The sequence below is a fragment of the Artemia sp. Qi Xiang Cuo genome, chromosome 21, assembly GCF_049724085.1.
Source record: "Artemia sp. Qi Xiang Cuo chromosome 21, ASM4972408v1, whole genome shotgun sequence".
NCBI classification, from domain to species: Eukaryota; Metazoa; Arthropoda; class Branchiopoda; order Anostraca; family Artemiidae; genus Artemia; species Artemia sp. Qi Xiang Cuo.
The window spans coordinates 31,773,341-31,793,362 of NC_142814.1; the positions used below are offsets into that span (position 1 = coordinate 31,773,341).

At 35.4% G+C, this 20,022-nt stretch overlaps 1 protein-coding gene across 1 annotated transcript; it reads right to left on the reverse strand.

The window, feature by feature from the left end:
* Positions 1-16,892: 16,892 nt before the first annotated feature.
* Positions 16,893-17,312, reverse strand: LOC148939451 (uncharacterized). The gene has a single exon (XM_089106877.1). The coding sequence runs from the start codon at positions 17,310-17,312 to the stop codon at positions 16,893-16,895; it is 420 nt and encodes a 139-aa protein (XP_088963003.1).
* Positions 17,313-20,022: the final 2,710 nt, after the last annotated feature.

Below are 20,022 nucleotides of genomic sequence, written 5' to 3' on the forward strand. Positions count from 1 at the left end.
CCTGAAATAGCAAACTATTCATCCTAAACTATAAGTTTCAGACAACAAACGCCTATGAGAGACTAAAAATCCTAGCTCTGAAAAGTCCAACTAGCAAACTACACATCCCAAATCATAATTTTCTGACAACACACACCTATGAAAGGGTAAGAAATCCCGCTCAGAAAAAAGTCAAAAATAGCAAACCAACCATTCCAAATCATAAGTTTTAGACAACACACACCTATGAAAGACTAAGAAATCCAACTCAGAAAAGTCAAAAATAGCAACCCATACACCCCAAGTCATAGGTTTCAGACAACGCTAATCAACGAAAGACGGGGCCCGGGGTGGGCCTTTGAGGGTCTGGGGGGGCCCTTGCGGGCGGGGGGGTCCTTGGGGAGCTGGGGGGACCTATGCCGACGGGGGGCTTCCTGGGGGGTGGGAGTGGGGGGAGCGACGCCCTTTGGGGTTGGGGTAGGGGACCTCACGACACTGTTCAAATACAACTTGTCGATTATAACGACCACAGAGTTTCACCCTCAAATCCTCTTCTAAAATCCTCTTTTAAAATCATCTTTTAAAATGTCGCTAACTGTTTCGCCGAAATAATTCCATAAGATGTCTAAAAACAGTTCCGCCCAAATAACCCCTAAACGTAATTTCAGAGTGTTCCTTTTGTTTTTTGGCATCTCTGCGCTGTCACATTTCAAATTACTAAGAAACCTGATTCCCGCGCTAAATCTATTCATCGCTAAGATGTTTCTTGGAGAATTGTTTCCATGGCGTTTGGTTATTAATATCTTTTGGAGTTCGACCAGTAGAATTGTTTCCGAGGCAAAGACATTAATGACTTGGATCTATTCCTGGAGCAGCACCTGTCAAACATTACTAAACTTTGCCCGGAAACAATTTGATTAATGACTGACAGCAAAGTGAGATAAATGCTGTTTTTCCATTCTCACTGACAAAATCCATAAAACATACATAAATTGCTGTTGACATCCATGAAAGTGAGAAAGTTCCTGTTTTTTCATTCTCACTGACAAAAACCATAAAACAGACATAAATTGCTGTTGACATCCATTAAAGTGAGAAAGTTCCTGTTTTTTCATTCTCACTGACAAAAACCATAGAACAGACATAAATGTGTGAAAGTTCCTGTTTTTTCATTCTCACTGACAAAAACCATAAAAACATCCATAAAAGTGAGAAAGTTCCTGTTTTTCAAATTCTCACTGACAAAAACCATAAAACAGTCATAAATGTGAGAAAGTTCCTGTTTTTTCATTCTCACTGACAAAAACCATAAAAACATCCATAAAAGTGAGAAAGTTCCTGTTTTTCAAATTCTCACTGACAAAAACCATAAAAAAGACATAAATTACTGTTGACATCCATGAAAACATCAAATAAATCGACCAACACACATAACCATTCATGAAAACAACCATCAATGTGACAAAGTTCCTGTTTTTTCAAGTGAGAAAAATACTATTTTTCCATTCTCAGTTAGAAAACAATAACCAACGTGTATCTATGCCCATATTTAGTGCCCCGTCACGACCTCCTGAAGCATCTCTAATAATATTGGCACTAAAAACTACACTAGGTGGCTACACATCACCTTCGGAAAGGTTAATCCAAAGCATCGGGGTATCCTTCACATCAATGTGTTTATATAACTGGTGAAAATTTGACGCCCTTAAATCATAGCACAGTTTGCCATGATTTGATGAATTCCGCGGCATTTGTGCCAATTTTTTTTTTTACAAACTTTTACCGAAATATCGAAGTTTAATTGAAGTTTTGCGCAAACTTCAAAGTGGTCTACGGCTCTTCTCAAAGGTACAGCCATTGCCTCTCCTCAGTATGCTGGTAAGTAATGAATTTCTATTCTAACCCCCCCCCGGGGGACGTTTAGTCACCAACTAGCCAAAGTAATGCCAGATTAACAGAGCTAGAAGAAATTTTTCTTCGATTTGGAAAAAATTCTTGATTTTGAAATTAATAATGAATCAAATTCTCCGTTATTTGATAAGATTACATTTCCTAAAAGCCGATATAAAGAAGTATGTAATTTAAGTAGAGGACGCTCTGAGTCTCAGCTTACCGTTTTACAACTGAACTGTCAAGGGTCGTGCTCTTCGTTTTATGATCTAATAATTTTCTGCCAACAGTTACATGCCAGATGTAATCGGCCTTTGCGAAACTTTTCTAACAGGAAAAACAGATACCCTTTTGGAAATACCTGGATACACTTCCCATTTTTCGGACAGATCGACTATGAGAAGGGGAGGCTTAGCTATTTACACACGACAAGACTACCCAGTGTGTATTAGTAAAAAATTAGCCCGGAACGTCGAAGGCGTCCATGAATCATTTTTTCTTGAAATATCCTTATCTTCAGAGAAGAAAATAAGAGTTGAAGAAGTATACCGTCCACCGGCAGGATCCGTCTCTGTATTCCTGGGAAATTTAAGCCAAATAGCTGGTATTCTGGAAAAACAAGGGAACGAAGCTATCTTAATAGGAGACTTCAACATTATTCTAACTCTTCCTCTGTCCTCCGGTTCGGTAGATCTGCTTAGTACAATGTCGGCCTCGAACATGTACCCCTCAATGACGTAGAGTAACTGCGCCTTCACACTCATTGATTGACAACATTTTTTCGACGCTGCACCCAATATCGGCCCCAGTTCTGCTATCTGACACTTCTGATCACTTACCTCTGCTTACGATTTTCAACATACAGCATCAACATATTAAGCCTTATGGTTTGATTAAGCAGGGGTTTACAACTTGGAAATTAAATGATAAGAACTTGGAAACCCTTAAACAAAAATCTAGAGAATACTTCTTGGGAAAGTGATATGAGCACAGATGATGTTAATAGAGGATTCGAGAAATTCCATAGTATTTTTATGGGTACATATATGGCCTGTTGCTGCGAAAAGCGTACAAAAATCACTGGACGGAAAAATCAACCTATCAGCCCTTGGATTAGTCATGGACTGCTCCAGTTTAGTAAAAAGAAGAATAAACTATGGACTGATCACATAAATGACATATGCATAGCGACGCTTGAGAAGTATGATAATCATAATAAATGTCTTTGATCAGTTCTACGAAAAGTCAAGATAGATTATTTTAATGAGAAAATTGATGAAAGTGGAAAGAACTCTCGGAAAATATGGAATTTTATAAATTCCGTACTGCCCCCTGAGCTTCTATCGCAATTATCTGTTAATGGGGAAACTGTAACGGGACCAGAAAACGTTTCAAATGCATTGGAACATTTTTTGCAGAGGTTGGCAAAAAACAGCAGATTCTGTTGGAAAGCCCAGCAAGAGTTTTAAAGATTACCTTTGTCCGGCATTCTTCAAGTCAATGGCACTCGTACCTATCTCTCAATCTGCAATCCTGTTAATCATACACAATCTGCGAGGCAATTCGGCTTCTGGGTTCGAACGAGTAAACACAAAGGTTTTAAATGCAGTTGAACCGTCTGTCATTGAGCCCGTTACTTATTTAATAAATTTGTCGTTGCAAAAGGGTACTTTCCCAGATCAAACAGTTCGTGGTAACGAACTGTAAGTAAGGAGCGACCCGGCTCAATGGTAACTGAAACTCTAGAAAACGGGTTTTTGATTCCAATAGATACATCAAAAGAATCAGATTTCAACGCTAAATTCAAATATATAACATTCATCAAGTTTAATCCTACCCATCAAAAGTTACGCGCCTGAGAAAATTTGGCTGATTTTCGAAAAAAGGGGGAAAGACCCTTTAAAAGTTCTAGAACCTTAATGAAAATCAAACCATCATATTCAGCGTATTAGAGAACCCTACTGTAGAGGTTTCAAGCACCTATCTGCAAAAATGTGGAATTTTGCATTTTTTGCCAGAAGAAAGATCACGGATGCGTGTTTATTTGTTTATTTGTTTTTTTTTTTTTTTTTTCCAGAGGTGATCGTATCGACCCAGTGGTTCTAGAATATTGTGGGAGGACTCATTGGAACGGAAATTAAAAGTTCTAGTGCCCTTTTTAAGTGACCGAAAAAATGGAGGGCAACTAGGCCCCCTCCCACGCTCATTTTTTTCCCAAAGTCACCTGATCAAAATTTTGAGATGGCCATTTTGTTCAGCATGGTTGAAAGTATGATAATTATGTCCTTTAGGATGACTTAATCCCCCGAAGTCCCCGGGGGGAGGGCTGAAAGCTATGAACTTTACCCAATGTTAACATATAGTATTGGTTATTTGGAAGTATACAGACGTTTTCAGGGGGGATTTTTTCTGGTAGTAGGGAGGTGGATGGGTCGGGGGTTAGGTGGGAAGATCTTTCCACGGAGGAAGTTTTCATGGGGGAAGGGACATTGCTATGAAGGAGGCGCCGGATTTCCCAGTATTATTTAAAAAAAAAAATCAGAAATTAAATATAAAAAGAACAAGTTTTCCAACTGAAAATAAGGAGTAACATCAAAATTTAAAACGACCAGAAAATATTACGTGTATGAATGGGTTCACCCCCTAGTCAGTACCTCACTCTTTAAGCCAAAGATTTTTTAGTACTTTCATAAGAGCTATTTATTATAAATAACGGCCTTTGTGATTAAGGAGGTCGTTTTTAAATAATTGGAACAAAATTCGAACTTTAGCTTAAAGAGCGAGGTATTGACTAGGGGGCGAGCCCCCTAATATACGTATTAAAAATGTATGAATATAGAAGTTCGTTACGTAAGTTAATTCGTAAGTTACGTGTATTTATTACTAATAAAAACGTTCCTAAATAAAATTAAACAAGTTTCAAGAAAGCCATTTAACCAAATAAACGTAAAATTAATATGCACATTTTTTTTAATTATTCATGTATGGTGAGCCAAAATCAAAACCTGCATTAATTCAAAAATGTTTAAAAATTAAATAAAAGACAACAATTTTTTTTTTTAACAGAAAGTAAGGAACGACGTTAAAACTTAAAACGAACAGAAATTATTCCGTATATGAAAGGAGCTGTCCTCTTCTCAACGCCTCGCTCTTTACGCTAAACTTTGACTTTCTCACAACTCTTATTTTTTTTAAACAATAAAAAACTTTCAAACAGTTCGTGGTAACACACTGTAAGTAAGGAGCGACTTGGCTCAATGATAACCGAAACTCTAGAAAACGGGTTTTTGATGTCAATAGCTGCACCAAAAGAATCAGATTTCAATGCTGAATTCAAATATAAAATTTTCATCAAGTTTAGTCCTACCCATCAAAAGTTACGCGACTGAGAAAATCTTGCTGATTTTCGAAAACAGGGGGAAACACTCCTTAAAAGTTATAGATCCCTAATGAAAATTAGACCATCAGATTCAGCGTATCAGAGAACCCTTCTGTAGAGGTTTCAAGCTCCTATCTGCAAAAATGGGGAATTTTGCATTTTTTGCCAGAAGAAAGATCACGGATGCGTGTTTATATATATTTTTTTTTTTTTTTTTTCCAGGGGTGATCGTATCGACCCAGTGGTCCTATCTTGAGAGGACTCATCTTGAGGAATATCTTGAGAGGACTCATTGGAACGGAAATTAAAAGTTATAGTGCCCTTTTTAAGTGACAAAAAAATGGAGGATAGCCATTTTGTTCAGCATGGTTGAAAATATGATAACTATTTCCTTTAGGATGACTTAGTCCCCCGAAGTCCCTGGGGGGGGGAGGTTGAAAGTTATGAACTTTACCCAATGTTAACATATAGTATTGGTTATTAGGAAGTATACAGACGTTTTCAGGCTCACCCCCTAGTCAATACCTCGCTCTTTAAGCCAAAGATTTTTTAGTACTTTCATAAGAGCTATTTATTCTAAATAAGGGCCTTCGTGATTAAGGGGTCATTTTTAAAGAATTGGAACAAAATTTGAACTTTAGCTTAAAGAGCAAGGTATTGAATAGGGGGCTAACCTCCTAATATACATATTAAAAATATATGAATATAGAAGTTCGTTACGTAAGTTAATTGGTCAGTTACGTATATTTATTACTAATAAAAACGTTCGTAAATAAAATTAAACAAGTTTCGAGAAAGCCATTTAACCAAATAAAAGTAAAATTAATATACAATTTTTTTTTTATTATTCATATACGGTGAGCCAAAATCAAAACCTGCATTAATTCAAAAACGTTCAAAAATTAAATAAAAAAACAAGTTATTTTTAACTGAAAGTAAGGAACAACGTTAAAACTTAAAGCAAACAGAAATTATTCCGTATATGAAAGGGGCTGTCCCCTCCTCAACGCCACGCTCTTTACGCTAAAGTTTGACTTTCTCATAACTCTTATTTTTTAAACAATAAAAATACTTTAGCGTAAAGAACGAGGTGTTGAGGAGGGGACAGCCCATTTCATATACGGAATAATTTATGTTCGTTTTAAGTTTTAACGTCGTTCTTTACTTTCAGTTAAAAAAATTTGTTTTTTTTATTTAATTTACGAAAGAAAGCTATGATAGTTGTGCTGCACAAAGGACGTTTTCGTCTTGACCCGGTTAATTACAGACCTATTTCTATTCTTTCAGTATTTTCAAAAAATTTTGAAAAATTTATGCAGCAGCATCTACTCCTGTTTCTGGAGAAGAAAGGGCTTCTTAATAATCGCAAGTTTGGGTTTAGACCAGGGGACTCCACCCATGATGCACTAACAGCTTTAAGTTTATGGATAAACAAAGCCCTGGACTCTAGCCTACTACCTGCAGCGGTTCTGCTTGATATCAGAAAAGTATTTGATAGTATTTACCATTCAATTCTCCTCGGAAAACTGGAATACATAGGTATAAGAGGCGAAGCTCTGGATTGGTTCAGATCTTATCTTAGGGACCGCAGGATTTACATGATAGAAGATCCAAGGAACGATATACTCGTCAACTGTGGTGCCCCCCTGGGCTCAATATTAGGCCCGCTACTATTCCTGATCCACGTTAACGATCTAAGTCAAGTGCTGAGCCCCGCACACACTAATATTCGCAGCTGTAACCTATGCCATGACGGAGATTATTTTCAGTCCAAAGATGATGACGATGAGCTCGTGGCCTTTGCCGATGATTCGACGCTCAGCTATTGTGAAAAGGATAAGACAATGCTCATGTATAAGCTGAGGGATGTTCTGGAGGAGACATATCTCTGGATCGATGCTAACCGACTGGTCATTGACGTTGATAAATCTTGCGTTTTATTTGTTTTCCGGTCGGAGTTGTCCATCCAGAGATATGCAGTATTCAAACTTCCAGGGGTGTGATTAGTCGGCCAGGAAAGTGCTTCACGAAATACCTGGGGATCCTCATTGATGAGAACCTGTCGTTCTTGTGTCACATCCAAGCAGAAGAGCTGAAGCTATCCCAGAATCTTGGAATAATAAAAAGAAAACTGAAGCACAGCTTGCCTCAGAAAACACCTGTCCTTTTGTAGAAAGCCCTCATAAAGCCCCATTTACAGTATTGTGCAATGATCTGGTAGTCAACTTTCAAATCTCATCTGCAAAAACTGAATTCTATTCATAGACAATGTCTCATATTCATTGGAAAAAATGAAGAGTACTTGTTACTAGAGTCGCTGCATTAACTGTCATGCTCGACCTTTGTGTTTAAGTTTCTAGCAGGTCAGCTGCCATTTTCTTTTAAAAAATTATTCCGGCGTATCTCGAACCATCATAGTTTGCCCACTTAATCGCCATCAAATTTGCACATACCCTTTAACCTCAACTCTAAGATCAGATTTTGCTCCAAATATAACATGCGCAAAGATATGGAATCTTACCCCGGAAGAGCTGAGAGGTAGGAGCTCCTTTACGTCATTTAAAAAAAGAGTAAAAAATCATTTATTGGCATTACAAAAGAAAAGTTAAAGTAGAGTGTGATAAATAATGTAAAGTATGATAAATAAAAAGTATAAGATTAAGGTATAAATAATTAAAGTATGATTTTTTTATGATGGGGGGGGGGGGCTTCGCATGGGGAAAGGAGCAGGAAAGCAATGGTTATTTGTTGTTTTTTTTTATTAATGAGAGGTAATGTTGTGTCTGGGAGTAAGAGCGGTGACCACTCTGCGTATTATGTTGAAATGATATTGATTGTGGTTCTCGGCGTCTAGAAATGGACTGAGTATTTTGTATTATGTGCGATTTACTTTTTGTCTTTGTAAATAAACCCATTGAATTGAATTGAACTGAAAGTCCATTACACTAGATAAAATTAATTGCACTTCCTCTCAAATCCAAAACAATATCTACTGACGCTTTGGACCAAACCACTGTTCCAAATTCAATCTGCTAGCCTTTGTAAGACGAAATGGATCAAAGACCAATAGATGGTTGCTTGTAGGCTATTAAATAAAAAACAAGCTTTTTCTATTGAAATCAACGAGCAGCATTAAAACTCAAAGCAAAGAGAAATTACTAAGTATATTAGGGGTGCTGCCTCCTCCTCAATAACCCGCTCTTCATGCAAATGTTTTTTTAGCGCTTCTAAAAAAGGCTCTGATTCTAATTAAACGGCCCTTGTGTTTCAGGAATTATTCTTAAAGAGTTGGGACAAAATGTCGAAGCTCAATATGAATAGCCCCTTCTAATATACGGAATAATTTCTGTTTCTTTTAAGTTATGATGTTGCTCGTTGCATTCAAAAGAAAAAAATTACTTAATTTCTGATCGTTTTTCAAACAGTCCCATTAAATCTACTTCACCCTCCATAGAAGATCTCCCCTACCAAAAATTCTTTCATAGAAAGGTCCTTTGATGTAAAATCTTTCCCCCCAGGAAATACCCCCGGACAATTCCATCCTCGCTACCAATATCCCCAAGAAAATCGCTTTCAGACGATTCAGCCTGAAAAATACTCCCTAGCGTACTTTCATTTGAGAAAAGACATGTTTTTTATATACTATTTTTTTCAGGTCTTGGTGGAATCACCCCCCTGTGTGAAAAATTATTCCCGGGAATCCTCCCCCCCTCCATGGGAAGTTTGTCCCGCGGAAACTTTTCCCATGGAGAATTTCTCCCTGTGTGATTCCCTCGTGTAAATTTCCAATAGAAGGCTCATCCCGGGGATCTTTAATCCCAATTGGAAATTCTTCCGGTAGAAAATCCATCCCCAGGAAATCCCCCTAACCTCTGAAAAATGTCTGAATGCTTCCTTATAACAAATACTGTGTGTAAGCAATGGGCAAATTTCATAACTTGCAGCCGTTCCTTTGGGGGCTGTAGGGGGTAATTTCAGCCCAAAAGGCATAGTTAGTGGAACTTTCAAATACACTGAACAAAATGGCTATCTCAAAATTTTGATTGGACGACGTTGGGTACCATTGAAGTTAATGAATAACATACATATATATATATATATATATATATATATATATATATATATATATATATATATATATATATATATATATATATATATATATATATATATATATATATATATATATATATATATGGAACCAGTTTAAAAATCAAATTCTTTTGACGTATATTGTTATCAAAATTCTGCTTTTTAGAGTTTCGTTTACTATTGGGCTGAGTCACTCCTTCCTTACAGTTCGTTACCACGAACTGTAATTTATGGTATAAAAAGAAAAAAAAATCCTTGGAAAGTAAAGAGTAAATTTAAAACTTCATTTGTTCTAAATAAATAGATTCTTGCTGTAAATAATGAAATAAAATTTAAAAAGGATAGAAATAACCACATATAAGCAGTGTTTCACCGTCTCTCAAACTCTCTCAAAGGCTAGATTGCTTTTTATTTGTTTTTTTTTTTATTTTTCATTTTTTCATTTGCTTTTTACTGAAAAATAAACAAATAGCTTCAGTTGAAATCTTTATTAATCCAAATTTTTTCCAAAAGGTATGAAAGAAATGAATTCAAAGGAAAAAAAAATAACACTGAAAATTTTTTGCATGACTGAATTGATTGTTAAGAATTTACTGACATCACAGAAAAGAGAAATCTTTGGGAAGCCTGATTAACATCACAGATAAAGCTTGTGTGTATTTGTTATTTTCACTCCTGATGCTTGAAGAAAAATGGAGAATGTAAGTTTGACCCAAAAGTTTCGACCCCTCTCCCCCTCTAAAGTCGGTTGTCCACCTCTGGGGACATTAACTTTGAACCAAATATATCGGGTAGAGTCGTTCACTACGCATAAATTTCATTAAATAACAGATATGAGATAAAATGAATGATAAAATATTTTGGAAATGAGAAAATGCAGATCCCGTCGACGTCTAAGTAAAGACCTGTTCTCCACTAAGCATCCAGAAAGTTGGCACCTCCTAGCATTTTCCTATCGTGGTATTGTGGAAGGCATTTTATGGCTCATTCACCTCGCAATGATTCCTGGATCATCTAGGAAATGGTGCATAATGCTTAATTACTGAAAAATTTTAAACATGCAGTTCCTCAGATTGTGAACCATATCTCTTCATCTCTTCTACTTCGCGGTACCGACTTATCTTATACAGCTTACATCGATGATGTTCTTCTTCTAAGCAGATCGAAACCAGACTTGCAAAATAATTTAAATAGACTGCAAAACAAATTTCAGTCAATCGGACTTTTTTATTAACATTGAAAAGTGCGAGTTTCTAGCTTTCAACACGGCTAAGAGCAATAGTGTTTCCCTTGAAAATCATTCAGTCCCTGCTGTGTCAGAATTGAAATACCTCGGGTTAATAATTTCCCAATCGCTCCCCAAAACCAGGAAATCCATTGTGAAGCACACAACCACCGCCATTAAACGTGCTTACGAGATTGTTGTTCCAAATCGGGGGCCAACCTCTTGTTATTTACCTCGCCGGTACGGCTCATCTACTTGTCGAGAGTGACATAGATAAAACTAATAAGTGCTATTTTTAGATGCGTAACGTTTCTGTTGTTTATTCCTAAGCGGCACCGAAATACCCGCCTTGGAAAATTTGGAATTATGAATCCAGTCAAAGAATGGTCGAGAATCCGTGAAAAGTCTGTGATAAAAGTGATACTGAAAAGAGGATATTTTTCTCCAATAATATTTTAATTGTTTCTTTTTTATTGGTGTGTTTAGTTTTTTCCTTTTATTTTTCCTTGCTCCACTATAATCTTTTGTAGATGGTGGGTAAATAAATCATTATTATTATTATTATTAGTATATATGAAGGTAATTCGAAGTTTTATTTTCGAAGAAATAAAATCCTAAAAATAAAATTTTCATTTCTGAGAAGGGTTCTAGCCCTACTAATACTGCTCCAACAAAGAATATTTCTACCCCGATTACGTCAACTGCAGCTACTCTTACCACGACTTCCAGGGCCGAAATAAAGTTTCCAGTCTCAAGTACAAGGGTAGCAAATCATGCAAATAGACCACTGAAAATTGGTGTTAATAAATTAATTCTGATAAAAAAAAAGTCGACGCTTTACACTTTTTTGGAGTAATTGCATGGCCCTTAGGGAGAATCTGGTGCCTGATTTCACTACCCAAGTTCTTACATACAGACATTTTGCAGCTCACTTGACTCAGAATTATTCAGGGATCGCTTATTAGAGTGTTGTCTTTAATTTTTAAATATTTGTTATCAAATGTTGATGAAATTAATTGTTAAAATTACAATGTGAGATATAAGCAAAGCTATCTTTATAGAAAGCATCCAGCACCCTAAAAAATAACTCTAGCTTCATAGAAATCAACTTGCCCTACTATTAGTATAAGTATCCAAAAACAACTTGTTCTGCTACTTTGAACTTTGCCGAAATCGTCAGGACCTACCACTCGCACTACTTAGAATTACTGAGAGCCAAAACTAGGGTCAGGGACAATCTTATTCACTGGACCCTCTCCTATTTTCAAAACTATTTAACTTGTCAAGTAATTTCTCGTATTGTAAAAACATTCCACTGAGCCTCCAAGATTTACCTACCTTCTACCTTCTGTTGGCCCCGATACTTACAGCTACTAAGACTATAGCTATTGTTACAACTTCGGCTACTGCAACTACTACTTGCGACTATTATCCTGATGATAATTACGACTACGGATTCTTCACGACTGCTACATGATTTGACGAAAATATATTTGATAATAAAAGCTTATTTTCTGAATATTTTTACGGGTGAAGAAAAAGCTGTAAAAGTATGACAGAAAAAAATTATATGAAATATAAGAGGAAATAAAATGTAAAATAATAATAATATATAAGAAATAATATCTATAAATAATAAAAGCCACAAACTATAATAAATATAAATTATAAACTATAACAAAAGGAATAAATAGCGACGTCTTAATATCCTGAGAACCAACAATATTGGAGAAAACGGATCGAAACCATCAGTAGAACTTGTCTGAAAATATTAAATTCTGAAGATAGCAGTCTCATTGAGTAATTCTACCTCCACAATACCATTACATCCCTGAGGGTCCGTTCAGGGTAGGAGTGAAATTTGTATAAAAAATAAAAGTAAACTATAAGCTATTTTATCCTTAGGATTAATAATTCCGAATTTCAGTTTGAAATTTGAGTAATTGTATTTTTAGAGCAAGCAACTGACCCACCAAGAATAATATTACGAGCTTACGCTTCATCCTTCCAATATAAATTTTAAATATGAAGAATTCTTAAGTCACAAAATGTACCATAAAATTATCAAGCTAACTGAACCTTAAATAACTTTATTTAAAATTACCAAGTAAATGTACCATAAAATTACAAAAAGCTAACTTTCATAAAGATGGAGGTTGAAGTGGCAGATGGGAGAGCTGGGGGACATTGAAGTGGCTGAAGAATATTATATTGAATATGGGGATAATATTGATGCAAAAATTAATTTTATTACTTTGAAAACCATTATAAATGTTACTAGTTTTAGTAAATAAATAATCATGTCAAAAAAAAAATAAAAGAAATTGAATTGCAAAAGCAACTTCAAAAGAAAAGCGATCAAGAGCTTTCTCTATACTTTCTCTCTTTAAATCAAATCGTTTCGACGACATACTGACATAGTTTCAGAAATATCAGTTGGTAATATTTGAAGCAATGCAAAATGGTTTTTAATGAATCAAACAGTTTGAACTGTAAACAGTTCGAACTGGTAACGAACTGTAAGTAAGGAGCGACCCGGCTCAATGGTAACCGAAACTCTAGAAAACGGTATTTTGATACAAATAGATACATCAAAAGAATCAGATGTTAATGCTGATTTCAAATATATAAGTTTCATCAAGTTTAATCCTACCCATCAAAAGTTAAGCGCCTGAAAAAATTTGGCTGATTTTCGAAAAAAGGGGGGAAAACCCCCTAAAAATTATAGAACCTTAATGAAAATCACACCATCATATTCCGCGTATCAGAGAACCCTACTGTAGAGGTTTCAAGCTCCTATCTACAAAAATGTGGAATTTTGCATTTTTTGCCAGAAGAAAGATCACGGGTGCGTGTTTATTTGTTTGTTTGTTTGTTTTGTTTTTTTTTTCCAGGGGTGATCGTATCGACCCAGTGGTCCTAGAATATCGTAGGAGGGCTCATTGGAATTTAAATTAAATTTCTAGTGCCCTTTTTAAGTGACCCAAAAAAATGGAGGGCAACTAGGCCCCCTCCCACGCTCATTTTTTTCCCAAAGTCCCCTGATCAAAATCTTGAGATAGCCATTTTGTTCAGCATATTCAAAAATATTATAAGTATTTCTTTTAGGGGGACTTAATCCTTCGAAGTTCCCGGGGGGAGGGCTGAAAGTTATGAACTTTACCCAATGTTAACATGTAGTATTGGTTATTGGGAAGTATACAGACGTTTTCAGGGGAGATTTTTCCTGGTAGTGGGGGGTGGATGGGTCGGGGGTTGTATGGAGGGATATTTCCATGAGAGAAGTTTTCATGGGGGAAGGGACATTGCTATGAAGGGGACGCCGGACTTCCCAGCATTATTTAAGAAAAAGATCAGAAATTAAATATAAAAAAACAAAACAAAACAGGCACAACAAAACTTTAAACGAACAGAAAATATTACATATATGATTGGGTTCACCCCCTAGTCAATACCTCGCTCTTTAAGCCAAAGATTTTTTAGTACTTAGATAATAGCTATTTATTCTAATTAACGGCCTTTGTGATTAAGCGGTCATTTTTAAAGAATTGGAACAAAATTCGAACTTTCGCTTAAAGAGCAAGGTATTGACTAAGGGGCGAACCCCCTAATATAAGTATTAAAAATATATGAATATAGAAGTTCTTTACATAAGTTAATTCGTAAGTTACGTATATTTAAATAAAAAAAACAAGTTTTTTTTAACTGAAAGTAAGGAACGACATTAAAACTTAAAACAAAAAGAAATTATAATGTATATGAAATAGGCTGTGCCCTCCTCAACACCTCGCTCTTTACGCTAAAGTTTGACTTTCTCACAACTCTATTTTTTTAAAACATGAAAAACATTAGTGTAAAGAGCAAGGCGTAGAGGAGGGGACAGCCCCTTTCATATACGGAATAATTTCTGTTCGTTTTAAGTTTTAATGTCGCTCCTTACTTTCAGTTAAAAAAAACTTGTTTTTTTTTTATTTAATAATAAATATAAACTCTGCTCTCTTGTAAAATCATGAAGATATGAGGAGCGCCATTTGTTTTAAGTTCTCCTTCTATTCTACAGTATAATCAGGGACTGAGGTCAACCAAGGGTTCTGCTTTGGAGGAACTATTTCCTAGCAAGCCTCTTTTCTAGCCCTATGGTTCGTGTTTCTGATCCTAAATAAGAAAAGGTTAAAATATGTTCTATAAAAAACAATATTGACGCATAATTCTTCATACTTTAGGAGTAGGTATGCACACTCCTCCCCCGCTATCCAAAATGCCTATAACGTCTATATATTTAACGTCATAACGCCTATATATTTGTAACGTCAAAACGCCTATATATTTAGTATAGATCACGAGCTATAGCATTTCGTCTTATAAAAGTTACCTTCATTAAATATTTCAGCTAAATATGAAAAGGCACGTACAAATTAATCCAAAATATGGATAAGTCAACTTAAGCTTAAGGATCGAATGATGAATTTTGATTCTGAGCTATTGGTTTTATTGCAAATAATGGTCTTATCATATCATAAATTGTCTTGAAGTCATCTTTTATTTAAATCTAATCGGCAGGATTAAATAAACCACTAAAAAAATAGAAAAACTTATGATACTGATAGTATTGCAGAGAGATGAGGTGTTAAACTACTGAGGAGCACATTCACCAGATAGGTTTTAGCGCATGATCGTAAGAAAGAGATGCCCCCCTCCCAATTGGCACTCATGTTCTTATGTATATACAAAGTTGCATAAATTTGTAGCAGGTTTCAGAGAGGGATGACTTAAAACCTGTATTTAATACCTATATTAGTATATTAAAAAACTACATTTGACTTTTTTGCATCACTATCTAAGTCTTACAAAAAACTTTTTTGTCAGGTTTATTGAGTATATTAAAAAAAAAGGAATTTTATAAAAGGAACCTAATGAAAAATTAGTCTTTTTGAAAAGTTTTGTGAAAAGTAAAGAGCGAAGTTGAAACTTAAAAGGAACACAAATTATTGTTTCACAGTTCATACAGCATATCTATAAGGCTTCCTCAAGCAAACCGACTCATAATATTTTCCTCTATTTGAAGAAATTTAAAATCTAGCGCTTTACTGAAAACACAAAACACTTTATTGTTTTTTTTTAGACGACAAACGTAAGAGGTTTTAATACGTTTTAACAGTAGACAAATAAAGTAATTAAGGATGCTGTTATATGATTTGAATTCACTTAAATTGGTGATTTTTCACTAACGATCTGATTTTACTTCAAAAATATATACTAAAGTAGCAATATAATGGCCGGTGAAAGACTATTGCCAGCCTTGTTAATTAGTCTTTTATCTTTTTCAGGATACGTAAGGGCTTTTTTACTTCTAAAACAACATATTGCTTTTTAAATGGGTTTTGATTTTTCGGTAAAACTTTAGTTTTAAAAATCCAATAAAAATAGGAAATGGCATTAGTCGGTTTGTTTGGAATAGTTTTAATAGAAAATGTCTGTTTCTAAAATTAATTTATGTCAAGATTGTGTGTATTTTCTTAAACTGCGCAAATTTCCTGAGGCTTGTTATGTCTTATACATAACTTTAAATTTCGCAAATCTAATACATGTGTAAAAAGAAAATTCTTTTTTATGTATTCATTGTTGTCAAAATCTCTTTTTTCAGAGTTTTGGTTACTATGTGAACATGTAGTCCCTTACGTACAGTCCCTTGCGTTACCAGGAACTGTTTCATAGTTTCTTATGGTAAAACACTAGCAAACATTTCAAATCACAGGTAAATTTGCTAACTGAAAGATAAGTTGAACTTTCGACCTGTCGTTCCAGGCCATTTTCAAACAAAATTTCTTCTACCGTCACAAATTAATTTTTATCCTTTTCTTAGCAACAAAAAAAATATTCCGAATCCTTAAAATATTTGTGTTTGACGTAATTTCCCCCAAATTTTGTTTTCAGATTTTTCCCTTGAAAAATTAGAGACCATATTACATAAATAAACGATAATAATACACAAATAAATACACAAACAAATTCTTTTATTAGAGTGTGAAAAAAACAACAACAAAAAACTGTTATTTATAATAATATTAATAATAATAATATAATAAATTAACGCAGGCCAGAGTCTCTTGCAAAACAGAAAAAAGGACAATACAAAAATTTAGATAAATCTTCTAAAGTTACTGAAGTCGTAGATACGACTCTCGTATATCTTGTCAAACGAGTTCTTGAAAGAGCTGATGGAGGGTGCCAGAACGGTTTCTTCGGGTAGAGAATTTCAGGTGTCGACGACTCGGTTTTGAAAGGCCCATTTTCCTACATCTTTGTAGAACCTCTCAGTTTTAAGCTTTAAGGGATGGCCACGTAGATGATTTCTTTAAAGACCAGTAGTGCTTCTCCGGGGACGTTGTCACAGCAGCCATGGCATAGCTTGTACAGCTCGATCATATCACCCCTTAGAAATTTGTATGAGAGTGCTGGTAGGTGAAGCAGACGAAGACGTTGTTCGTATGGGAGGTCTTTCAAACTTGGGGAGAACTTCGTCATCCGCCTTTGAACTACTTCCAGTGCATCTATATCCTTGTTCACGGATGGATGAACTGTGCAATGACCATATTCGAGAAATTGGCGGACTAGCGACTTGATAAAGATGGTAAGCATTTCTATATCAAGACACTTGAACGTTCTCTTAATCAGCGCTGATACCCGTGTAGCCTGTTTTATGGTCAATTCGTAGTAGTCCGAAAAGGTCAACTTGTGGTCAACCATCATACCCAAATCTCTTTCGATCGTGCTTAGAGCAAGTGGTGTGGGCCCAATGCTGTACGGTGCAGATGAACAATCAGCTCCGATGGTCAAAGGGTTTATGCATCACAGAAAAGCAGTTTGGTCTTCGGAAATACCTACAGACCATATCGTATTAAAATTTCAGTTCTATAATAGAAATTAAGGTCTCTATAGAGAAGAGGCGGGGCTTAATTTTCCCTTAAAAGAAAAAAGCAGATTCTCAATTTATGCTGAAATTATACTTCAGTGTAGCATATACATACAAATCAAAACACAGTCTCATATTCACTTTTAGTAATCAAAACACAAAATTTTTTAAAAATGTTATGTCTCAGACATCTAAACAAAATCCAACAAGGGTGCATCAGCGTCCAGCTTGCCCTATATCCCCACAAAAGAAAACAGCCAAAGAAAACTGTTAGTGGGGAAAGAAAACAGAAATTAGTTTTTGGTTTAGGTGCTCCTTGACTAGAGACTATATCAAACAGTTCGTGGTGACGAACTGTAAGTAAGGAGCGACGAGGTTCAATAGTAACCGAAACTCTAAAATTCGGAATTTTCATACTAATAGATATATAAAAAGAAATGGCCTATTATGCTGATTTCAAATATATAAGTTTCATTAACTTTAATTTTACCTATTAAAGGCCACGAGCCTGAGATGCCTGATTTTCAAATCAAGGAGAAACACCCCTTTAAAGTCATAGAATTTTAATGAAAATTGCACCATTAGATTTAGCGCATCAGAAAACCCTATTGTAGAGGTTTCAAGCTCCTATCTGCGAAAATGCGGAATTTTGTATTTTTCGCCAGAAGAATTATCGAGGATACGTGTTTATTTATTATTTTTTTTCCAGGGGTGATCGTATCGACTCAGTGGTCCTAGAATATCGTGTGAGGGTTCATTCAAACGAAAATTAAAAGTCCTAGTGCCCCTTTTAAGTAACCAAAAAGATTGGAGGACAACTAGGCTCCCCCCCGCCCCCTTTTCCTAAAATCGTCCGATTAAAATTTTGAGGTAACCATTTGGTTCATCATAGTTGAAAGGTCCAACAACTTTGCATTTGGATATAAAATGGTACCCCCACAGCCCCAGGGAAAGGTGTTTGAGTTATAAAACTTGCCCATTGTTTACGGATAGTATTTGTTATTGGAAAGTATGTATACATTTTAGGGTGAGGGTGGCACGAATTTTAGTACTAGGGGCTGATCTACGGGGAATTTTACATAGGGAGGGAAGTATCCAGGGGTAAACTTGTCAGGGGAAATTATACACAGTGGAAATTTTGACAGAATTTCTGTACAAAATTCTTTTTACATGTCTTGCTTTCTCTTTTCCATCTCAATTTTATGCGCGGAGTTGTTAAGGGTAGTTTTGTCCGGGTTAATTTTTCACCGCGATTGAATTGCCTAGAGGATAATTCTGCGGGAGGGGAATTTCTTCGTGGAGGTGGGGACAGAATTTCTGGCATTATTTAAAAAACTATCAGAAATTAAAAAAAAATTTCAACTGAACTTAAAACGAACAGAAATTATTACGTATATGGAGAAGACTGTCCCCTCCTCTACACCTCGTTCTTTACGCTAAAGTTTGAACTTTGTCTCATATCTGTATGAATGACTCCTGAAACAAAAGGGTCGCTTAATTATAACACTAAGAAGCTTTTTAAAAAGTACTAAAAAACTTTAGCGTTAACAGCGAGGTGTTGAGGAGGAGGCAATCCCTTCATGCATGTAATAATTTCTGCTCATTTTAAGTTTTAATGCAGCTCCATACTTTCAGTTGAAAATTTTGTTTTCCATTTATTTAATCGTATTGAAACTTGAAATGACTGAGATAAAAGTTCCTCTCCAGAGAGGGCTTGCGACTGCAATGGTTGTTACAAGTAGGAAGAACATTAAGTCGAATAGGATATTTTTGCGTAGGTGGACTTCAATTAAGTAAAAGTATGGAAGAAAAAATAGTGAAGTGGTGACATGGATGGTCTACAAAGTACCTAAAACTAAAACATTGAAAAGGAAGATTTTAGGCAAACGCCATCAGCGCCGGAATCAGCGTACCCCTTGCTATTTTTTTCGTATATCTAAGAATGTTTTTTAGAGGGCTTCATATTCCATTGCTAGAGACTAAATTCTCTTAAAATATTAACCCAAATCCGGAGAAAATTTTTTCTCCGCCTCAGGTTTTTCTCTAATCGAGCAATAAAAGCAAGAAAATGTTTTTTCTCTATTCAAGCTGAAGGTTGAATAAGATGTAGCCTGTAGTCTAGGAACAGGTCTATCCAATATTTAAAAAAATGGTTTTAACGAGTTGGAAAGAACTACGAGACAAAGAAGTTTTGAAAGGATTTTGCAAATAAAACAATATCATTGATTTTTTTTTATTTTCTTTTTTTTTAAACCTTAGCATTCCAAGTGTCCATCGTCAACATATTCACCAAGCTGGTGTTTTCCAAGGATCTATTTTTTTTCTTTTTATTTCTTTATTTGTCATTCTGCAAGGTTGTTCAAATTACTTTTTTGTTTGTCAGGCCTCATTTTTGAATTAAACTTGTACTAAAGAAAAAAGAAATAAACAAATCATCTTATGCAACGTGTTAACCAAGTAGATTCCTCCAGATTCAATATAATTTCTACTTTTTTTTTAAAGAGTGCATTAATAGGCACAAGGCCGTATCCAGGGGGAATTTAG